The 25,970-nt window shown below is 39.5% G+C and overlaps 1 protein-coding gene across 4 annotated transcripts in view; it reads right to left on the bottom strand.

The window, feature by feature from the left end:
- The window catches only part of LOC124121745 (chitin synthase chs-2-like), a 75,768-nt gene that overhangs the window by 28,438 nt on the left and 21,360 nt on the right, over positions 1 to 25,970 (bottom strand). For all 4 annotated transcript variants that reach the window (XM_048402603.1, XM_048402602.1, XM_048402604.1 and 1 more), the window contains exons 2-5: positions 16,520 to 16,598; positions 5,411 to 5,521; positions 3,771 to 3,869; positions 2,289 to 2,369 (exon numbers count right to left, since the gene is read on the bottom strand). In XM_048402603.1, coding sequence (XP_048258560.1) covers positions 2,289 to 2,369; positions 3,771 to 3,869; positions 5,411 to 5,521; positions 16,520 to 16,584 — 356 coding nt within the window. In that variant the 5' untranslated portion in view covers positions 16,585 to 16,598. The remainder of the gene's footprint in view (positions 1 to 2,288; positions 2,370 to 3,770; positions 3,870 to 5,410; positions 5,522 to 16,519; positions 16,599 to 25,970) is intronic.

The raw sequence follows: 25,970 nt of genomic DNA, 5'->3' as shown, positions 1-25,970 counted from the left end.
CTTGTCGCAAGAGGCGACAAACGGGATTGGGTGGTCAGGCATGCCGACTTAGTTGATGTATGTCATTGTATCCCAATTGCGTGGATCGATGCTCATGACATCACTCGCTAGGTTATCTGGCCCAGACTTGATTATTTACATACCGCCGTCATATAGCCAGAATATTGCTGAGTGCAGCGCTAAAGAACAACCAACCAAACAAACGCCATTGAACGTGCCCGAAGGTGCGCAGCTAGCCACACGCGCCTCTTGAGATTATGTAGCACATGTTAACATATGTCGGCTCGATGAAAAAACACACATGCAGGGAATAATAAGCGAAGGTGCAGTCAACAATAATATAGAGATTAACCTTTGAAAAACAAAATCGCTATACTTCAGTCTCAAGTACATCTAGAAACATAGCCCCGGCAACACAACTATCGGCGTTGTATTTAAACGTGAATATATCTATATCGTCTGTTTTTTAGCGCTGCTTTGTGCCGCGATGCATCATCAGAAGTAGATGTGTCTCGCGTGATACCCCCTTTATGTTTTGGTCGTCTACCTGACTCCTGGGAGATATCAGGACCCACATAAGTCACCATACGAGTAAAAAGACACACCATCATTTCTTAGCAACCGTTATAGTTACGTACTTCAAAATAAATTGGCGTATAGTTATTCCACATTGATCAGGTGGGCGGGTGTCTATGAGAATCGTGTGGTGCTGCACGCGAGTTGAAAACACATGATCCGCTTTTTGCCAGATAATGGACGTTGCACAGACTCCCTCTTAGTCATACAACCAAATAACCCACTCATTTCCTTAACCTCTACACTCCCCCCCCCCCCCCCCTTCTTCTGACTTCTGAAGGGTTTTTCTCGCATAAAATTTATTTTATTGGGCTATTGTTAGTGTCGTGTTCGAATCGAATTGAAAACCAAGCTGTGGTAGCAAGTGTATCCAGGGTATTTCACAATATATTACAATCCCACTTTAGCAGATCTTTTACCCCGCCCCGATACCTCTTTGCTTGACGATCTAAGGACACCTTCACAAAGGTCACGTCTAGTTAGCTCTCTAACCTGCATCGAGGCCTCGAATATTCCCGTCTCGAATGAGCTGAGCATTCAGACTAATTTGGCTGATTTTAATTTCTGTGCCTCGAAACCGAAGTTAATCTGCCTGTTCCGAATGTAAATGATAAAGGTCGCGCCATAATATTGTTGTGAACAGACCCTTGGGTTTCTGAGCGCCATGGCATCTATACCAAGAATTGAGTATCATCGAAGGAATATGTGTTTTTTGTGAAACAAGGAAATTTGGCCAAGACGTTTAACTTAAGCTTCAGGTATGTCGATGATCTGATACCTTTCAATAACCATCAAATATAAAGCCAATTCCCTTCCGCCGATTTCCCACCTGAACTAGAAATACAGGCGACCAGTGAGACCGCCTCATCTATTTCATATTTAGAACTATGCATAAAAATTTACAGTGACAAAACACTCTTCACAACACTGAATGACGTGAGGGATGATTTCAACTTTACAACTCACAACTTTGGAGATACAATCGAGCATGATCTTTCCACTAAGATTTCAAAGTGCGTCATACGACTCTGGCTCAGAGGTTGTTTGATCAAGGTTACAACATTCAAGGTCTCAGTAAAGCTTTGAAAAGTGGAGGACATTTCCAAATTTGAAACATCAGTGACAAAAATGATTTTGACTTGTACCACATGTTCCCGTGTTTTACAGGTGAACAATTGACTTGCGTATGCATGTGTTTGTGACGGGTGCCACCGGTGGTGCAGGATACGCTCTCCTTTTCGCGAAAACCTATTATCATCACTATTTATAGTGATTCATAAACACATGCTAATAATGTATTCGTTATCGTACAATCGACTCTGCTTTTACAGAGATTTCGATTATTTATGGAAAGGGTTATGTCACTTTTCTTTTCTCTTCTCTAGCAAAGAAACAAAGCCGATCGTTTTGAAAAGATGATATCTGATTTTCTGAAGAACCCAAACATATTTCATTTAGACTGGGAGGTCACAGTTTGCTCAGGGTTAATCTAACGTGACTTTCTATAGAGGTATCCTCAGATCTCCACCCAGAGGAGTCCTATCGGAGTACCAATTTTACTGAGAGTGTAATCGAACGAAATACCAATACATTGGATAATCGAGGATGCAGTGATACACAACCAGTGGAACATAACCAAGGGAGTTCCACACCAATTAGCTGTTGATATAGGCATGTGTGTAGTAGTGTACTGAACATCGCACGGTACCAACCTGTGCATGGGGGTGTTGTGGTGTGACCGGAAGGCAGGGACCTGTACTCCATCACCGTGGAACATGGGGTTGCTGTAGCCCCTGTGGAGGCACAAATGCTGTTCTTATAATATGCAAAATGAATATAGGCATACACAATAATGCAGGCACATGTTCTTTACAAAATAATGTAAGTACATCTTCTGTACAAAATAATGCAAGTAGTGTATATCTTCTTTACAAAAAATTGCGAGTAATGTACATTTTCTTTACAAAATGCTGCAAGTGATCTACTTCTTCTTTACAAAATAATGCAAGCAGTTTACATAATCTTCACACAAAAAATGCAAATAGTGTACATTTCTTTACAAAATAATGCAAGCAGTGTACGTTTTCTTTACAAAATGATGCAAGTAATGTACATCTTCTTTCCAAATAATGCAAGTAGTGTTCATCTTCTTTGCAAAATATTGCAAGTCGTGTACATCTTCTTTACGAAATAATGCAAGCTGTGTACATTTTCTTTACAAAATAATGCAAGTAGTGTACATCTTCTTCACAAAATAATGCAAGTCGTGTACATCTTCTTTACGAAATAATGCAACTTGTGTACATCTTCTTTCCAAATAATGCAGCTAGTGTATATCTTCTTTACAAAATAATGCAAGTAATGTACTCTTTACAAAATAATGCAAGCTGTGTACATCTTCTTTACAAAATAATGCAAGTAGTGTATTTCTTTTTTACAAAATAATGCAAGTCATGTACATTTTCTTTCCAAAATTATGCAAGTGATGTACTTCTTCTTTAAAATAATGCCAGTAATGTACAACTTTACAATAAAATATAAGCAGTGTACATTTTCTTTACAAAATAATGCAAGTACTGTACATCTTCTTTACAAAATAATGCAAGTTGTGTATTTCTTCTTTTCAAAATAATGCAAGTGATGTACATCCTCTTTACAAAATAATGCAAATAGTGTACACAATCTTCACGAAATAATGCAAGCCATGTACATCTTCTTTACAAAATAATCCAAGCAGTGTACATAAACTGCCTTCGTGGTCTAGTGGTAGAGCGGAAGATCGAGGGTTATATCGAAGTCCACGTCTTACAAAAAGACGTTAAAAGGTGGTACTTGTTGTTACCCTGCCTGTCGGTCGGCATTAAAGGGCTAAAACAAGGACTGGTCGGCTCGGAGTCAGTATACTGTGTCTGAGTGGAGGTATTCGTTGTATCTGAGTTGGCTATCACTATAAAATCGGTATTGGTCTGGACTAGTACAAGCAGCCACAGACACACATGCATGCACGTCGCTAAGTGCAATAATCTTGAACGCGATGTTAAAACCCATTTCACCTCACCTTTACCATATACAGAAGTTTGCATCGTCTATACAACAAAACGCAAGAAGTGTACATCTTCCCATGATCAGCGTTCCTCAACATTGCCACACACAGCCAATGGCGTTTATTTATTTATTGTAAAGTCGAGACGTACCCTTGTGACACCTGCAGGGAGGATTCTCTTCCATTGTGGAACTGTCCCCTGTTGATACCGGGGATGCTGGTCCAGCTGTTGTTCGCGGAGATACCGCGTCTAGGTAACAGACGGACAGATATTTTATTTTCGTCTCACTGCTGTACATCATAAAACAACATGCATAAAATAGGAGCTTATACATACAAATAATAATACAGCGCCACTCATATAAAGTTATGAGTGAGTGAGTGAGTTGGATTTAACGCCCATTTTAACAGTATTACAGTTATATCACGGCGTGTCAGCTTAATGTGGGAGGAAAGCCCGAAGTGATGCAGGTCTCGGACGTTTACAACTTCGGTGAAACCCACGAGCACGGGTATGGTACTGACAAACCTTGAAACATAACCGGGGCAATCCGGGATTCGAACCCACAATCATAGGTTTCTGGCGTGCCCAAGGGATGCAATTCTGCACAGCGAATCGCGGCGCCTTAGACGACTGGGCCACCCGTGCTGCCTAAAGTTATGAGATACAATACAAAACTAGATGATATATACAGATAAAAATGTTTTACCCACATAACAAAAGCTTTCTGCGTTGTAATATTCAAAAGCAGGTGAATTGAACCTCATGGACACACAATTTCTTATTGTTTGACAAAGGCCGTTATACTCGTAAATAATGTAGTAGATCTTATATCATCACATTATGGACATTAGAATAAAAGCCGTTATACTCGTAAATAATGTAGTAGATCTTATATCATCACATTATGGACATTAGAATAAAAGCCGTTATACTTGTAAATAATGTAGTAGATCTTATATCATCACATTATGGACATTAGAACAAAAGCCGTTATACTCGTAAATAATGAAGTAGATCTTATATCATCACATTATGGACATTAGAATAAAAGATGTTTGTCATCTTCAATATGATCATTACAGTTAAGGCAGACCCTGTCTTCAACCTTTAAATTAATATTATTATAAATATCTGCCTGTTTCTATTCTTAAAGGTGCAATACCACATATAAATTTTGCATAGGCAGAACGGTAACTCAGGGCATACAGCTCTTGACATAGTATTCACAGCAAACACAATCTTTAAAAATCCGTGCGTGCGTGTGTGTCTTGGAGTGTGTGTCTGTGAGTGTGTTTGGGTTTGGGATGGGTGTTTGGGTTTCGAGTGCGTGTGTGTTTAATTTTTTGTGCGCGGAGGTGTGTTTAGGGTTTTGGGTGCGCGCGAGTGTGTTTTGTTTTGGGTGAGCGGATGTGTGTTTGGGTTCTAGGTGCGTGTGTGTACGATTTGGTTTTGGGCGACTTGGTGGGTGGGTCATATTTTGATTTCTGATTTTAGTATGTCTACGTATTTAAAACAGTATTTGGATAAAATCTTCATTTACATACATCCCACACGACCTTTCCCTTGGATCAACCTTAGGCCAACCTTGGGCCAACCTTGGGTCAACATAGGGTCCACCTTGGGTCAACCTTGGGTCAACCTTGGGCCAACCTTGGGCCAACCTTGGGTCAACATTGGGTCCACCTTGGGTCAACCTTGGGCCAACCTTGGGTCAACATTGGGTCCACCTTTGGTCAACCTTGGGCCAACCTTGGGTCAACATTGGGTCCACCTTGGGTCCACCTTACCTCCTGCTTCTGCTTGACTGGTCCGTCATCTGGATGGCCTCCATCTGATGAAGCGCGGATAGGTCCGGATGTGAGGACTGAATACTTCTCAGTGTATCAATGATAGCAGGGCTGCAATGATGAGTGAGTGAGTGAGTGAGTGAGTGAGTGAGTGAGTGAGTGAGTGAGTGAGTGTTAGTTTACCCGCATTTAGCAATAGTCCAGCGGTATCAAAGTGCGCTGTAAACTGCCCGGATCAAGGACCCGCAAACCAGTGATTGAGTGCATGTGGAGCAGCGTCCACGACGCCGTAGGGACCGCGGTGACACACGAAGTCCCACCTGACCACCCAATCCACAATCCTCAGCTCCAACGACAAGCATCTCATACCAGGGACCCGCCTCAGTGTTCCCATGGAGTAAATGCCATGCTTCTCTTAACAGAGGAAGACCAGTAAATATCGGATTCGACAACCCATTGTCGTAAGAGGCGACTAACGGGATCGGATAGTCAGGCTCGCTGATTTGGTTGATGCATGTTATCATATCCCAGTTGCGTGGATCGATTGCGTGGATCATGAAGTCAATCAGTGGTTTGTCTGGTCCAGGCTCGATTGTTTACAGACCGCCGTTATATAGCTGGAATATTTCTGAGTGCGGCGTTAAACAACAAACAAAAACAACCAACTTAAAATGAGATGTACTGAATATATAAAAAAACAGATGGAAGCAAATAATTCATTGGGGAAATAATTGCGTTTGTAAACCAAAACGTAGTCAAATAATCGTTATGCATGCTGAAACATGTCATCTAAATGCTTCAGTTTGATTAGTTTGTTTCCAAAATATGCCTCGGAATCCCCACGGAGTTGTCACGAAGTGGTCACAAATAAATTCCTGTCTCGGCCATTGTATTTATTTAGAACACTTAATATTACCAGGAGGTAATCTGTGTGTTAAGTGTTCCCGATATGCGGTGTATGTATAGAGAGTGTATGTAGCGTATTAACTACAGGGGTCCGCTTGGCTGCAACCAGGGTACGGAGGCTCACTTTAACAGAATGAATTAACACTTTATGTTTTGCTGTTCTGACCGTGATGCGTTCCTCGACTGTGAAACAACATCGGCTTGTATTCTTGTGCAACACTCAAAATGTCCATAAGTCACAAATGTTCCCTATTTCTTGTAATTGTAGATGTTGACTTGCACAAGTCTCTAAGGCAATAATTACTTGTTTAAATAATAATTTCTAGATTATGTAAATAATAAGTACAAGTTGTCTCTATATCGAGGCTCCTCTATTAGGAGGATAGAATTGTTACACATCCACGGACTTATCTTTTAGTAAAGCCTTGCAAGTCTAGATGACGAGTTAAAACGCACCGAATTATATCAAACATATACAGTGTAAATATTTAAAGTATAATTTCCAATTATAAAAACAATGTATAAGTAAAAACCACGTCCCATTTTAATTCTGGAAACCCAAAAGTCCAGAAACTCTACGGTCTTTGCCGACTCTCGGTCAAAGGTATTTACAAAATTAAACATGCTGTTTTCATGGGAACATACCAAGGAAGAAAAAATGAAAAAAAAATTGTTCAAAAACTCAATATTTACACTATCTCGCCCATGGGCCTGCCCATGGGCGAAGACTGGCCCATGGGTAGGCCCATGGGCGAGAATATGTTCCTTTACTCAAAACTCATGTTTTTGTTTTGCAAATACATTAAATGTATTTATTCAAGTATCATGACACAAAATTTAACTCATTTTAACTTAATTCAACTATTTTATAGCGATATTGAAATATTTCGCCCATGGGCGAGAATATGTTCCTTTACTTAAAACTCATGTTTTTGTTTCGCAAATACATTAAATGTATTCATTCAAGTATCGTGACACAAAATTTAACTCATTTTAACTTACTTCAACTATTTTATAGCCATATTGAAATATTTCGCCCATGGGCGAGAAAAAGGTTTGGCCCATGGGCGAGAATATGTTCCTTTACTCAAAACTCATGTTTTTGTTTCGCAAATACATTAAATGTATTTATTCAAGTATCATGACACAAAATTTAACTCATTTTAACTTAATTCAACTATTTCATAGCGATATTGAAATATTTTGCCCATGGGCGAGAATATGTTCCTTTACTTAAAACTCATGTTTTTGTTTCGCAAATACATTAAATGTATTCATTCAAGTATCGTGACACAAAATTTAACTCATTTTAACTTACTTCAACTATTTTATAGCCATATTGAAATATTTCGCCCATGGGCGAGAAAAAGGTTTGGCCCATAGGCGAGAATATTTTCCTTTGCTCAACAGTTTTAGTTTCGCAAATACATAAAGATTTTATAAGCATGACACATGATTCAACTCATTTTACCTTAATTCAACTATTAAAATATTTCGCCCATGTTTTCGTCAGTCCCTTTAAATAATTAACTAATTGTGTACACAGTATATTGTATCATGTGAAATATACTTTATATTATATCATTACATTACTATTTAAAAAGGGCCTTTGGTTGGATGTTTCCTTTACAGAAGTTTTACAAATTTCACCTTTTTTACATATTGCAACGATACGCCAATTCATTGGCGACATTTTCCAACACATTAAAGTTTAGTTAGTTTCTTTTTCATTTCCCATTTTATGTCTCGTTGAAACATCATACTGGGAAAGTAAGTGACACTTAGTATGCAATATACAGGTACACGTGCGCGTATTTTAATGGCAACAAAAAACGATTCGTCTTTCATTGCATAACGTCTGGCTGAATATCTCACATTCTAACGAAATCTCGAAATAATTATTTAATTATATGCGGTGTCGAACTGACCCAGGGGAGTAATGTTTACAGGCGATTGAGGAAAACTTGAGTGAATATTATAACACTAAAGCAACTTTTAAATGCATTGTCACTTTTGGTATGAAAATGGTAACAGTTCAGAAAAAACAACAGCCTTCTTATGATAATTCTCATATTCTCATTAGGACGTTGTATCTAATTATAGTGTCGGCCTTATTTACAGGTGATTCTACAATACCTGCTCTCGGTCAGTTACGATTTACCACACCACGCGTGAATAAACAGTTATCCAGGTGTTGCTGTGGGCAAATACTTAGCCTGAAAATGTATATTTATTTTGTGGATACATGTTTTACAAATTTTCGTTGATATGTGGATATATTAAGCACAAAGACAAAACAATGTTTATGAAAGATGAATTAGTGCCTGTGAATATTCATCGAGATGTGTATCATCGTTTAATGGGGTCATTCAATAAAAGTATGTTTGGAGGAGATATCAAAGGAGCCGCCCAATATACACAGTGTCGTCCAGTGAACTACCATCCCACCCTGTCAAAAGTAGTTATGTAATCGGTACACAAATATATTTGATGCGGTGTCAGTGTGGAAGGAGTTTGAATTACGTCTCAGGTTATTATTGTTTGGAGTTCACATTTTTGGGCATTTCAGATACTAATTGAACAGAGTTCACCTGCACATATCCACTTTAGTGAGACAGACTGTAACCAAAAATGCAATTAGCCGTAGCTCCTAATCCCTTATAACAACGGTAACAACAACCAGGGTGAGGACCCAGTAAGGTTAAACCGTGTCCAACAGACAATCTCAGGTGGCTAACGCAATATCTCCCATCAAGTCAGCTCTGTTTTTAAGCGCATAATTATGTTTTTACATATTGAAATAAAAGGAATTTAAAAAAATCATTTTTAACAAACCTACACATTACCAAATACAAAACCTTATAACCCTTTCTAGACTTCGTTCCAATTAACCTGGATCATTCAACTCGCTCGCGAAGGTCGTATACGACTTTTAAGTGAATACATCTACAGTGTATCATATATACTCATGATGAGCAATTATTTTCGTTCCTAATTCGAATGAGCACATTCTGAGGCTAAATCTGCAAAAGGACAGACAAAATATTTCTTTGTACAATGCAAACGATACAAATGTAGCGGCTGATAATAGAGACAATGATTTAATAATCTGCAATATATCATTTGTTCTCGTTCAATTTATTGTAGATATTAAAGTGATTGTAAATTTTCAAGGAGTACTAAAATGTTGTGGTATTATGATGTATTTAGAATATGAATAGCGAAAAACAGTCACAATATCGGATGTACATGTATAACTTTTCTTCCATCACCACGCTTGTGCCGAGGCCCATGGTCATAAAACTAATCGGTCCTATAAAAGGAGCAAATAGTTTCGCAGATGGTACTTGCTATGGTTCACTCCCAATTGACAGACGACCTAATCATCAGACAGACCAGTCAAGTGTGACCAGTGTACCTGCCTGGTTTTACCTCCTAATTACTGAGCTGCCCAATACTGTCATACTGTGGGCAGAATAAGCGGCGCCAACTTGTTGAGTGATACAGATTAACCAGATTATGATTGTGTTTGTAAGTTGCGTTTAATCTGTGTCGGATTGCAGTTGTTTTACTAGGCAAGAAGACCAGGGGTAGTTTTTTCAAAGAAACCTTTTAGCCGTTGAGTTTGTTTTGTATTCATTTCATTAAATACATTGTTAGGTAGAATAATAACACGTTATATGGATTAAACATCTCCCTAACCTGAGTATAATCTCATATGTACTCTAAGTTCCGTACTATATTACTTTGCGGAGACATTGAGTATGATTTTTGAGTTGGCATTGTATGCTGTCTGAATGACTTTACACAAATCCCTGCGTCAATGGACCCGTGAAGATCTTCAACAACCCATTCTTGGCGTAAAAGGGCGACAGCGCTTGTCGTAAGAGGCGACTAAAGGGATCGGGTGGTCAGGCTCGCTGACTTGGTTGATGCATGTCATCGTATCCCAATTGCGTGGATCGATGCACATGATTTCAATCACTGGATTGTCTGGTCCAGACTCGATTATTTACAGAAAGCCGTCATACAGCTGAAATATTGCTAAGTGCGGCGTTATACAACTAACAAACAAACAGAATTTTGAGGAATTCACAATAATCACTATGACGAGGTATGCATATCTTGCAATCAACCTGAATCCAGTTACTGGAATGTCAAACCCGCTTGGTTAAAACAAGAATTGCAGTTAGATCCGCTATATGCTGTAGATCTCCTGTAGTCAAGAGAAGCAATAGCGAGGCAGAACTATGTCAATTTAAGAGGGACAGACAGCTACTCGAACATATAAAAACATAGCAGCCAAAGATAAAAATGAAATCATATCATGTACGAAAATAGAAATCATATCAACACAAAAAGAGAAAGTGTATGAGTACTAAAACTTGCTATAGATATGTGTACCCTACGACAGTCTACAACACACTGACATCGCATCAAATATATTTGTGTACCGATTACATAACTCTTACTGACAGGGTGGGGTGGTAGTTCACGCGAAACGGACGACACTGTGTAAATTGAGCGGCTCCTTTGATTCGCCTCACAACATACTTTTAATGAATGACCCATTAAACGATGATACACATCAGGATCGCGGAGAAAATACAAGATTCGTTCTCGTTGAATATATATATCAAGGCACCAATTCATCTTTCATAAACTTTTTGTGTCTTTGTGCTTAATGTATCCACATATCAATGAAAATATGTAATACATGTATCCACAAAAAATATACATGTACAGGCTAGATATTTGCCCACAGCAACACCTGGATAACTGTTTATTCACGTGTGGTGTGGCAGATTGTAATTGACCGAGAGCAGGTATTGTAGAATCACCTGTAAATAAGGCCGACACTGTAATTAGACACAACGTACTAATGAGAATATGAGAATTATCGTAAGAAGGCTGTTGCGTTTTTCTTAACTATTACCATTTTCATACCAAAAGTGACAATGCAGTTAAAAGTTGCTCTAGTGTCACAATATTCACTCAAGTTTTCCTCAATCGCATTGAAACATAATTCCCAATGGTCAGTTCGACACCGCATGTAATTAAATAATTATTTCGAGATTTCATCAGAATGTGAGATATTCAGCCAAACGTTATGCAATAAAAGACGAATAGTTTTTTCCATTAAAATACGCGCACTCGTAACTGTATATTGCATACCTAGTGCCACGTAATTGCCAAGTGCGATGTATCAACGGGACATGAAATGGGAAATGAAATAGAAACTAACTAAACTGTGATGTTGTGGAAAATAACTCCAATGAATTGGAGTACACGCACATGAATTCGTTTTGAGAGGTAAGGCCGGATTCATTAAAGATCGCTACAATATGTAAAACAGGTGAAATTTGTAGAACTTCTATAAAGGAAACATCCAACCAAAGGCCCTTTCTAAATAGTAATGTTATGATATAATATAAAGTATATTTCACATGATACAATATACTTTGCACACAGTTAGTTGATGCTTTAAAGGGACTGACGAAAACATCGGCGAAATATTTTAATAACGCCGTAAAATAGTTGAATTAAGTTAAAATTTGTTAAATTATGTGAGATGAAACTTCTAAGAACTATGTATATGCGACACTAAAACACAAGTTTTGAGCAAAGGGAAATATTCTCGCCCATGCGCCTGCCCATGGGCCAAACCTTTTCTCGCCCATGGGTGAAATATTTCAATAACGCTATAACATAATGGAATTAAGTAAAATTGAGTAACATTATGTGCCATGAAAATGGTAAGAACACCTGCATGTATTTGCGAAACAAAAACATAAGTTTTGAGTAAAGGAAAGTATTCTCGCCCATGGGCCAAACCTTTTTCTCGCCCATGGGCGAAATATTTTAAATATCGCTATAAAATAGTTGAATAAGTTAAAATGAGTTACATTTTCTGTCTTGATACTTGAATGAATACATTTAATGTATTTGCGAAACAAAAACATGAGTTTTAAGTAAAGGAACATATTCTCGCCCATGGGCCAAACCTTTTTCTCGCACATGGGCGAAATAATTCAATATCGCTATAAAATAGTTGAATTAAGTTAAAATGAGTTATATTTTGTGTCATGATACTTGAATGACTACATTTAATGTATTTGCGAAACAAAAACATGAGTTTTGAGTAAAGGAACATATTCTCGCCCATGGGCCAGTCTTCGCCCATGGGCGAGATAGTGTAAATATTGAGTTTTTGAACAATGTTTTTTCATTTTTTCTCCCTTGGTATGTTCCCATGAAAACAGCATGTTTAATTTTGTCAATACCTTTGACCGAGAGTCGGCAAAGACCGTAGAGTTTCTGGACTTTTGGGTTTCCAGAATTAAAATGGGACGTGTTATTTTAAACAAAATAGACAATAATTATTCTCAAGGGCAGGTAACTCGAATGCATGACCACCATGGTGTAATTCATTATTATTCAACAAAACTTACTTCTCATGGCTACTTTTAGGAACGTATCTGAAGTTATCATTTCACCGTAACAACCTATAAGTTGGGTGGGTTCCATGTCTTGTCAATTATGTTAACAAAGTAAAATTTATGTTCAGGTAACGTAAAAAATCGTTCAAAGACAAGCACTTGTGAATAAAGGAGATATAAGTGTAATTATTACCTTTTGCGATTTTTTCATCCTGAAGTAAAGTGCTGTGTCTACATCAAACTGACACGGTCACCTCTAAGGGAAGTTAGTAAATCTTTATTGTGCGAAGGCCTAACGCCCACATACACAACATACATGTGAGGTGACATACAGTTAGAGCCATTACCTTATGAGGGGGACATGATTTAACTGCTGACCTGATGTATTATACAGTAAACTACGTTTATAACGAACATGCCTATAACGAACTAACGGATATAAAGGTACTGTTATTTGGTCCAGGGCATTCGCTGTATTTATGCTGTATATATGCTTATAACGAACTACGGTTATACCGAACTAAAATCTGTGGTCTCTTATTTGAGTTCGTTATTACCGTAGTTTACTGTATATATCTATTAGAAGGAAAACCAGTTTTACAGTTCCACTCCAAGGGTTTGTAAATAAATACAGTCATTTTCAATACCAAGTTTATTCTTCCCCGCCCTTAATCGGGGAAGTATACGGGAAACGTTAATTTTGTAGCATGTATGTCGACACGTTGGTTAATTTGAAATTTCAAGCCACGCATTTACGGAAACAAAACATACAAATCATGTGCGTGGAATGTTGATGCTATTCTTTTCCAGCAATAAGAGATACTTCAAAATCGTATGTAGTTAATTGATGCATCTGACCGTTTCTGGTCATTAACTGACATTATTAAACAATTCATGTGTAATCCGATGTCCTTTTTTCCTCAAGAACTAATTTTCTGATGTTCACAGTGTACACAAAAGAAGAACTGTGCTCCGGAGATCGTAAATAACAGCATAATAAAAAATTATGTTCTGAATATGCTTATTTATGAACAACGACGACATCTCAATTTAAATGTAATATGGCTGAATTCCACATTCTACATACCACACTTTTGATTGTTTGGATGCTCATATTCACTGGAAATATTTGGAATAGTTATATTCCGTATTTTGAATTAACCCAGTTCCCCGTGTTTTTTTTAATCAGTGCACCGCACATAGCCACATGACGCAAAGTCAAAGCAAAATCGGAGTAGTGTGTCGGCGAATTTGCATCAAGGCTGTAGTATTTTTCAACCGTTTAATGGATTCAATGTACAGCCGTAGCTCTGGTCACTCATATATTTTGTGTCCCATGGCTCAAATCTATTTGCTGTCTGTACCCTGTTCCACTGACCTCGATCATCTGTTGGATGAAGGCACAGCTCTCTACAGTCACATAGTTAACACCGAAGGCTATGAGGGGTATTTAGGTCATAATCATCTCCCAGCAGCCACTGCCTCAAGCGATATTGTCTACATAACAGATCAGTTTTATGGCTCCGTCACAGGTGCTCCGAAAATTGAAGCAGGGATTTTTTTTTCATAGAATCATTTCAACAAGCAATATTGATATCCCCGTCATTTTTGGTAACTTTTAATGATGTCTCCATTGCAATTTTTACGGATTTTGATTCGTATGCATTATTTGACTCTCATCAGCGGAATGGTTTGGGTCAGATTGATCAAAATGGACAAGCGGTTTTACTTCTGTTTAGTAGTATGAATGAATTGTTATGTTACATCTTAACAGTATATCAGGCGACTATGCTTGTCGTACGAGGCGACAAACGGGATCGGGTGGTCAGGCTTTGGTTGAGGCATGTCATCGATCCCATTTGCGTGGATCGATGCTCATGAAATTAGGCACTGGATTGTCTGGTCCAGACTCGATTATTTACAGAACGCCGTCATATAGCTGGGGTATTGCTGAGTGCGGCGTTAAACGACAAACCAATCAATCATCATCATATGAACTCAAACCAGTCATTGTTACAAGTAAACCACATTCCACAACAGTTACAGACACCGGATAAAAAACAGTACATAGAAAAAAACGAAGTAACTCAACTCATCATGATCACAATTACTATTCTTTGAAAGAAAGAAATACAAAGAAGAAACTGACCAAAGAACGTAAAACAAGAGACGAGGAATCTCCGTTATTGATTAGTCCCGGTATTGAAATGTTCTCCAACTACGTGATAATATTTTGAGTATGTGCAACTGTGGTTGTGACAAAAAGACCTTATCTAGTATGACTTTTTTGCCATATGGAGCCCTTAGTATTTTCATTTACATTATTATAACCAAATGCCAAGTGTAAAAAGAATGTGATCTATTATTTGAGTATGTGCATCTGCCAATGTTGTTGGCAGTTTTGATACTATTTCCACATGTTTACATTTGCGCCAGAAATTGCTTCCATTTCCTTCGATCTACTTTTTAAATAAAGACCCAGGTTAGAATAGGTCTTCAGCAACCTATGCTTGCCGTAAGAGGCGACGAACAGGATTTGGTAGTCAGGCTCGCCGAATTGGTCGATGCATAACATCATATTCCAATTGCGTAGTTCGATGCTCTTGGTGTCAATCACTGGATGATCTGGTCCAGACTGGATTATTTACAGACCGCCGTCATATGGCTGGAATCCTGCTTAGTGCGGCGTTAAACAAGAAACTATTTTTAAATAGACCTACCCTATGCAAATGTATCAACTGTATTGCCCAATACTCAAAATAAATGTTTTAAAAATTCACAACAGCGTTGTGTTATTTGTGGTTAATATAATTATGCCCCATCATGCCTTTCAGTAACATCATCATTATGTGTTTGTGAGTTTTGTTTTCTTGTATATTGACACATTTGTAAAGTTAAAATTAGTGTGGCCATACCTACATTTATCATTACTTTATTCGACCTAACGTTACACGAAGACTAACTGAAGAGCATAAGAAAATATAGACTTGATAATTGGATAAAAATTACAAACGTTATCAAAACGTTATATTACTTGTCTGAAAACAGTCGCCGAAACACTGCAAACATAAAGACCAAAACACAGCCATGATACCCGTGTGAATTAAATCACCCTCGAATAACCATGTCTTGTTTGTTTCTGTTATAGCCACCACCAAAAGCGGGTGTATACTTTCTTTGTCCGGTAGTTAGTACATTGTACACCTTTTCGTGAACATGAAATATATTTTAAGCTCCTTCACATTCTTACAGTTTCAGAATGTCATTAATGATACAGGTGCATTAACCTTGCACTGATTTCCTTTCTACCAACTTTGTGACAAAATGACACTTTCTAGAAGTGCTAACAGGAATTCCGGTTTGAAATTTAAATCCATTTTCATCAGCGCTATCATGACCCGTAAAATAAGTTTGTGAGATATAAAACTTTTGTTTATTTATATTTGAAACTAGGACTTTATGTTATCTAAAACAGCTTGACAGCGAAACTCAACTCAACTGTAAAATCAGGCCCAGCATTTATCATACGCACGCTTTACCATATTGGCTTTTTATCAGAATAAAAAGCAACTTACCCTCCAATACTAATACAGTACTCTGTCGAATCTATTCGGCACACAAGATCTATACAACATAGCATCAAATGGTTACTCACCAGTCTCATTGTGTAGCAGTAACCTGTCAGAATAATAATAAAGATAAATAACAGGAAGTCATGGAAACCAAGAAACCCCCAAGCTTCTACCTAGGTCCTAACACCCACCTTGTTCCTCGCCGGCCTAGCGGGTTGCGTGCGCTCATCTGTGGAGTCAGGAAGCCTCCAGACATCGTGTCGTCACTTCCTGAAATTAGATTATCCATGAGGTCAGAGGTCGAGATAACCAACAACTGGCGAGATAGGAACTTGTTACGTAATGTCAGCAAATAATTTTTTCCTTGTTTAACGTCTGGGCAAACTGTTACATTGCAAGTGTATGTTAGCCCTTTTATTTCAACTTAAAACCCTGATTCCATTCTTTGATAGGAACTTCAAAGTATAAAGAACATAAAGACATGGTGTCATCACTGATTTTCAGTGATCAATTCATATTATTCTCACCGTCATTTTGCCTTTTACGCCCAATGGAATCTGTGTGGGGGATAATCGAGACTGGTTATTTTCTGGCGTTGCGTGGTGTATTTATTGTTTGAAACAAAGTTTCAGGGCTACTTCTTGCCTCTTCATCAGGTGAATTCCGAGTATAAAGACGTTGCTATCCATAGAAAGTTGTATGTCTCATAAATCATTTTACAGGTAAGTGAACCCATCAGCTAGCTATCAAACGCAGTTTGAAATGCGACTGCTGTATTTGTTTTTTCAGAATTAATGGCCACGTAGCCATCTCACGTGCATTTTCTTCTCGTTTTGTAAAAATAGCAAAACCCAAATAAAGATGTGTTCTAGCCCTTATCATCAAGTATAATTCCGTTGCTAAAGTACGAAAAAATGCCTGTAGATCCACCTCTTCCTGATTTAGGATGCACCCACCTTAAGATGAGGACAGATTATGCAGAAGTGGTGTTCATGTTCCAATACGGGGATTACACACACCATCATCATCATCATCATCATCATCATCATCATCATCATTTATTTATTTCTCACAAAAAAGAACCACCCTCGGTGGTACAGGAGAAAAGGTTTCTTAACATGATATAGCTGGCGACATACACAATGTACATGTCCTAAGTTCTCTGTCTGTACCAAGTTAACGGCCAACTTTGACAGGTAGATTATGGTTACAGGTTCAATGTTTTAGAATAGGATAATATATTTGTTTAGATAGGAGAAGAAAAAGATGACGGAATATCTTTTAAATATTTATAATAATACCCTTTTGAACTTCTCTCTACGTCAGATCTCCAATTTTGATAAAACTGATCTTTTAATTATTTTTCTATCTGGGCAGTTAGCCACTGGCTTGAAACGCTTTGTGGGTCATAAAATATATAGGACAGACCACACGTATTAAGTATTTGCCTCACATTTCTTATCTGTTCATTATTAGATAGAAATTGCAAATGAGCGAACGTATATATAATTTGCAATGGTATACAAAGGTCCGGGTTTACAAAGTTTATGCCAAAAGTTAACTACCCGTTTAGCTTCATAAATCGATAAAGGTATTCTACCTAGTTCTCCATAAACCATAAAATTTGGGGTAGCATTTCTAAGACCACAGGCTGGTTTTAGGAATTTTAGGTGGGTCTTTTCAGCTATGTTCATATTTTCGTTTGCCCAATTGTCACAGCCATATAATAATATTGGTACTATCATTACATCAAAAGCCTTAAGTAAACAATCCAAAGGAATGTTATAATTTCTCGATTTTTTTAGAAGACAGAACATGGCTTTAGATATGCTCTCCGGTAAACATTTTATTGCTGGCTTGAAATTTCTGTTTCCACTGAACATAACACCGAAGTACGTATACTTGTCTACGATATCAATTTCCATATTCTCCAAATAAAGAAAGGCCCGCTTATCATTTGTGGAGTACACCTTTCTAAATCCGGCTTCTTCCGGGGTAAAGACATTATTTATCTCAGGGAAATCATGGGTCAGATTTGGTACTTTCCCCCTTGTAGGTAGGCCGTTTAGAGCCAGAGAGCTAATCCACAGCGGACATAATCTCTCATATCCAGGAATGTTAAAGCAATCTGTGAAATGAGGTCTCTAACTGCAATCTCCCGAACTTCCTTGTCTTTTGATAGTCACAATTCCAACACAGATTATATGAAATTCTTGTGTGTGTGCGTGCGTGTGTGTTAATGTGGGTGTTTATGTGTGTGTGTTAATGTGTGTGTGTTTGTTTATGTGTGTGTGTTTGTTTATGTGTGTGTGCGCGTGCGTGCGCATATACCACCTTAAAATTACATGTATTGTACAGTACAGATATTAGTTAATATTAAAGCTATTAATCACATGTATGTCGCGCGAAAAGCTTCAAAGCTGCTAGTCTGTTTATATGATTTTCCTTCTGATTATGTGAAAATATATATACCGCTAAGCCGTCAGGGAGTATGCCATAGCTGCTACATATTCACCCTGTCTGGTGTTTACAAATCGTCAGCGTCTCCGTGATCTCTCCTCACTGCAACACTCTCCTCGACCCGTTCACAGCGTCTCCCTAGCCTCTCCCCTCAGCCTGTCTACCTGGGACAGGGGTATCCGCGGGAGATATGCTATCACCCTTGTGATTGTCCTGTCATTCAAGCCAGGAACAGAACCCGTGATATGTTTTTTTTGTCATCTTCCGAAAATCATTATTGCAATTAACACTTCAATATTTCACCACTTTGAGTGAAGTGGTTCTCGTCTCGACACCCCGCCACTTGGCTGTTTGATTTATTGGACCAATCAACAATTACGTGTACGGTGCTGGGGGTTGTGGTGGTATGTAAGCCAGGTGTAAACAATGTACGATCTAGTTGTGAGGTCGGAAATATGGACGGGTCAACGAAGTACGTAAAGGGTAGTACACCTACACCTGGGGCACAACTAACTCACCACTGTCAGACTTACGATACAACCTACTCACCACTGACAGACTTACGATACACCCAACTCACCACTGACAGACTTACGATACAACCTACTCACCACTGACAGACTTACGATACACCCAACTCACCACTGACAGACTAAAGATATACCGACCACCCAACTCACTACTGTCAGACTTACGATATACCGACCACCCAACTCACTACTGACAGACTAACGATACAACCTACTCACCACTGACAGACTAACGATACACCCAACTCACCACTGACAGACCAACGATAAAACCCACCACCCAACTCACTACTGACAGACTAACGATACAACCTACTCAACACTGACAGACTAACGATACAACCTACTCACCATTGACAGACTAACGATACACCCAACTCACAACTGACAGACTAACGATAACCCAACTCACCACTGACAGACCGACGATAAAACCCGCCACCCAACTCACTACTGACAGACTAACGATACACCCGACTCAACACTGACAGACCAGCGATACACCCAACTCACTACTGACAGACTAACGATACACCCTACTCACTACTGACAGACTAAAGGTACACCCACCACCCTACTCACTACTTACAGACTAACGATACACCCACCATACAATTCACTACTCACAGACTAACGATACACCCACCACCCAACTCACTACTGACAGACTTACGATATACCCACCACCCAACTCACTACTGACAGACTTACGATATACCGACCACCCAACTCACAACTGACAGACTTACGATATACCGACCACCCAACTCACTACTGACAGACTTACGATATACCGACCATCAAACTCACCACTGACAGACTAACGATATACCGACCACCCAACTCACTACTGACAGACTTACGATATACCGACCACCCAACTCACTACTGACAGACAAACGATACAATCTACTCACTACTGACAGACTAACGATACACCCAACTCACAACTGTCAGACTTACGATATACCGACCACCCAACTCACTACTGACAGACAAACGATACAACCTACTCACTAGTGATAGACTAACGATAAAACCCACTCACCACTGTCAGACTTACGATATACCCACCACCCGACTCACTACTGACAGACAAACGATACAACCTACTCACTAGTGATAGACTAACGATACACCCTACTCACTACTGACAAACTAACGATACAACCTACTCACCACTGACAGACAAACGATACAACCTACTCACTACTGACAGACAAACGATACAACCTACTCACTACTGACAGACTAACGATACAACCTACCCACCACTGACAGACAAACGATACAACCTACTCACTAGTGATAGACTAACGATAAAACCCACTCACCACTGTCAGACTTACGATATACCCACCAACCAACTCACTACTGACAGACAAACGATACAACCTACTCACTAGTGATAGACTAACGATACACCCTACTCACTACTGACAAACTAACGATACAACCTACTCACCACTGACAGACAAACGATACAACCTACTCACTACTGACAGACAAACGATACAACCTACTCACTACTGACAGACTAACGATACAACCTACCCACCACTGACAGACAAACGATACAACCTACTCACCACTGACAGACAAACGATACAACCTACTCACCACTGACAGACAAACGATACAACCTACTCACTACTGACAGACAAACGATACAACCTACTCACTACTGACAGACAAACGATACAACCTACTCACTACTGACAGCCTAACGATACACCCAACTCACCACTGACAGACCAACGATAAAACCCACCACCCAACTCACTACTGACAGACAAACGATACAACCTACTCACTACTGACAGACTAACGATACAACCTACTCACCACTGACAGACTAACGATACACCCAACTCACCACTGACAGACAAAAGATTAAAACCCACCACCCAACTCACTACTGACAGACTAACGATACAACCTACTCACTACTGACAGACTAACGATACAACCTACTCACCACTGACAGACCAGCGATACACCCAACTCACAACTGACAGACTAACGATACACCCAACTCACTACTGACAGACCAACGATACACCCAACTCACCACTGTCAGACTTACGATATACCGACCACCCAACTCACTACTGACAGACAAACGATACAACCTACTCACTATTGACAGACTAACGATACAACCTACTCACCACTGACAGACTAACGATACACCCAACTCACAACTGACAGACTAACGATACACCCAACTCACCACTGACAGACCAACGATAAAACCCACCACCCAACTCACTACTGACAGACTAACGATACAACCTACTCACTACTGACAGACTAACGGTACAACCTACTCACCACTGACAGACTAACGGTACACCCGACTCAACACTGACAGACCAACGATAAAACCCACCAGCCAACTCACTACTGACAGACTAACGATACAACCTACTCACTACTGACAGACTAACGATACACCCAACTCACTACTGACAGACTAAAGATACACGATACATCCACCACCCAACTCACTACTGAGAGACTAACGATACAACCACCACCCTACTCACTACTGACAGACTAACGGTACACCCACAACCCTACTCATCACTGACGGACGAACGATGCACTCACCACCCTACTCACACCACTGACAGACTAAAGATACACCCAAACTCACCATTGACAGACTAACGATACACCTACCACCCAACTCACCACTGACAGACTAACGATACACCCAACTCACTACTGACAGACTAACGATACACCCACAACCCTACTCATCACTGACGGACGAACGATGCACTCACCACCCTACTCACACCACTGACAGACTTACGCTACACCCATACTCACTACTGACAGACTAACGATACACCCAACTCACTACTGACGGACTAAAGATACACCCAACTCACAACTGACAGACTAACGATATACCCACCACCCAACTCACCACTGACAGACTAACGATACACCCAACTCACTACTGACAGACTAACGATACACCCACAACCCTACTCATCACTGACGGACGAACGATGCACTCACCACCCTACTCACACCACTGACAGACTAACGATACACCCAAACTCACTACTGACAGACTAACGATACACCCAACTCAGTACTGACAGACTAAAGATACACCCAACTCACTACTGACAGACTAACGATAAACCCACCAACCAACTCACTGCTGACAGACTAACGATATACCCACCAACCAACTCACTGCTGACAGACTAACAATATACCCACCAACCAACTCACTGCTGACACACTAACGATATACCCACCAACCAACTCACTACTGACAGACTAACGATACACCCACCACCCTACTCACTACTGACAGACTAACGATACACCCACCACTCAACTCACTACTGACAGACTAACGATATACCCACCAACCAACTCACTGCTGACAGACTAACGATATACCCACCACCTAACTCACTACTTACAGACTAATGATATACCCACCAACCAACTCACTGCTGACAGACTAACGATATACCCACCAACCAACTCACTGCTGACAGACTAACGATACACCCACCACACAACTCACTATTGACAGACTAACGATACACCAAACTCACCACTGACAGACTAACGATACACCCACCACCCAACTCACCACTGACAGACTTACGATGCACCCAACTCACTACTGACAGACTAACGATACACACACCATCAAACTCACCACTGACAGACTAACGATACACCCACCACCCAACTCACTACTGACAGACTTACGATGCACCCAACTCACTACTGACAGACTAACGATTCACTCTACTCACTACTGACAGACTAACGATGCACCCAACTCACTACTGACAGACTAACGATTCACTCTACTCACTACTGACAGACTAACGATACACACACAAACCAACTCACTACTGACAGACTAACGATACACCCACCACCCAACTCACTACTGACAGACTTACGATGCACCCAACTCACTACTGACAGACTAACGATTCACTCTACTCACTACTGACAGACGAACGATACATTCACAACCCTATTCACACTACTGACAGACTAACGATACACCCAACTCACTACTGACAGACTTACGATACACCCACCAACCAACTCACTACTGACAGACTAACGATACACCCACCAACCAACTCACTACTGACAGACTAAAGATACACCCACCACCCAACTCACTGCTTACAGACTAACGATACACCCACCACCCTACTCACTACTGACAGACTAAAGATACACCCACCACCCTACTCACTACTGACAGACTAACGATACACCGAACTCACTACTGACAGTCTAACGATACACCCACCATCCTACTCACTACTGAAAGACTAAAGATACACCTAACACACTACTGACAGACTAACGATACACCAACCACCCAACTCACTACTGACAGACTTACGATGCACCCAACTCACTACTGACAGACTAACGATACACCCACCAACCAACTCACTACTTACAGACTAACGATACACCCACCACCCAACTCACTGCTGACAGACTAACGATACACCCACCACCCTACTCACTACTGACAGACTAAAGATACACCCACCACCCTACTCACTACTGACAGACTAACGATACACCCAACTCACCTTCGGTGTCATGTCTACCTGTGTTTTTAGCTTTGTCGTCGATCATGGACTATTATTTACCCCTATTTTTAGCAACTACAAAACCTTGCTTCTGTTCCACTGCCAGAAATATTATGTAAAGTTTACTCAATTAGTGAATTTCACTGTCCACACAGACACTAACATGTTAGTAGACTTTACTGATCAGTTCGTATTTATTTTTTTAGGAGGCCTATCGTCACTCACTAAGAAAGGTTTAGTAGTGATCAGATATACTTTCATTGTCAGATTCCTGTATTGGAGAAATACTATTAGGGATACAACAACATCACATTGATGGACACAAAGCATTGTATACCTCAGTGGGATTCGAACCTGCATCCTCTTGTTGTGTAGTCCGTCACGCTATCACCTGTGCTACGGAGACTATTGTCATCACTAGTGTCAATTTTCCTTGTCACCATAAGGTTTATTTGTACATTTTTTGCGAATATTGTACCGTTGTAAGACAAGTTCTGGTGGTATATTTGTTATGCATGTGTCTGTGAATCTGAATTGAACATTCAATTTCAATATATATTATTCATCTCATCCATTTTAGACTACTGATGATATGCACTTTTTTAAACATGTTTAAATTCTAAACATGCTTAAAGGTGTTCAAATTCTAAACATGTTCGAAGGTGTTAAATTCTAAACATGTTTGGATTATAGGGATGCTGTATTTAGGTGGTGTTTAGACTATGAGGCGATAGCTCATTTCATGTGTTTAGTGAGTGAGTGAGTGAGTGAGTGAGTGAGTGAGTGAGTGAGTTTGGTTTTACGCCGCTTTTAGCAATATTCCAGCAATATCACGGCGGGGGACACCAGAAATGGGCTTCACACATTGTACCCATGTCGGGAATCGAACCCGGGTCCTCGGCGTGACGAGCGAACGCTTTAACCACTAGGCTACCCGACTGCCCTCATGTGTTTAGACCCTAAACATCTTTAAATAGAACACACCAAAAGTGCATACCGTTTAGGATAGAAACATATTCCTAAACGTATCTTGTATGTGTGCATTCTTAACACATTTGTTACAGTGTGGTTTAAGTAGTGAATAATACTAATTTAATAAGTGATATTTACTAATCGTAAGCATCTTCGAGCAATCTACCAGACAGGATAGTAAATTCGCTGATTACTAACCTTCTTGGGGCTGTTACTAATTAGGTTAGTATAATTCACTGGGCTTTTATTCTGATTGTAACCATGGGCGTGACTATACTGTATATAGTTTTGACCTTCAGTTTAGTTCTCCCTGATACCAGCCCCGTATATCAGGTTTGTGGTCTTCAGTTTACCGCCGATGAGAATATGTTATCCTCGACTACTTCGATTTTCATTTCAGGTCTGATGTAACATTTCCAACAAACCAAATCAAACCATAAACATTTATCAAACATGCGTTCAATGTAAAACAAAAAAATGAAAGTATATCAATACTGTCAAAGGTAAAATTTATATGTAGCAGAAAGTTACACTAGACTTGATCACATGTCAAACTGATTTATTGCATAATCTATAGCAAGGGCAGGATAACAACTGCTATACCATACAGTGCCGTGTCCCGACTTCTAACTACAATTTCGCCTTTCTGTCTGTAAGAAGCCTGTGATCGCAATGATAGGGGGATTGAATGTATAAGCCTAAATTGCTTTGTAAAGGAAAATGAAAATCCCCAGTAAGTGTAAAGTTAATACTAACTGCTATACACAGCTTAGATGTTTTCGTGGTCAGAAACCGAATAGGTTTAGTCAATGCTTCTTTTGAAACGAAGAGGGAACAAAGACATATTTTTTAAGGGCAATTTATTTCTTTGGTAAAACCTAATACTGGTAGAAAGAAGTCTATGAACGGCTTCGCGATCTCTCACAATGTCTCTCAAGATGGGGACTTAGTTCTATAAATTCAATAAATGTAGGTATGTACAAATGTTTAAACATTGATAAGCCAGTTCCCTAAGAGAACCTCCTATTTTAGCTTGTCAACCACTTTGATGTGATTCGAACTAATGACAA

This window comes from Haliotis rufescens, unplaced genomic scaffold, assembly GCF_023055435.1.
Source record: "Haliotis rufescens isolate VD_foot unplaced genomic scaffold, xgHalRufe1.0.p SCAF_27, whole genome shotgun sequence".
Lineage (NCBI taxonomy): Eukaryota > Metazoa > Mollusca > Gastropoda > Lepetellida > Haliotidae > Haliotis > Haliotis rufescens.
The sequence above is the reverse complement of the archived record's forward strand: the minus strand, read 5'-3'. Positions and strand labels throughout refer to the sequence as shown.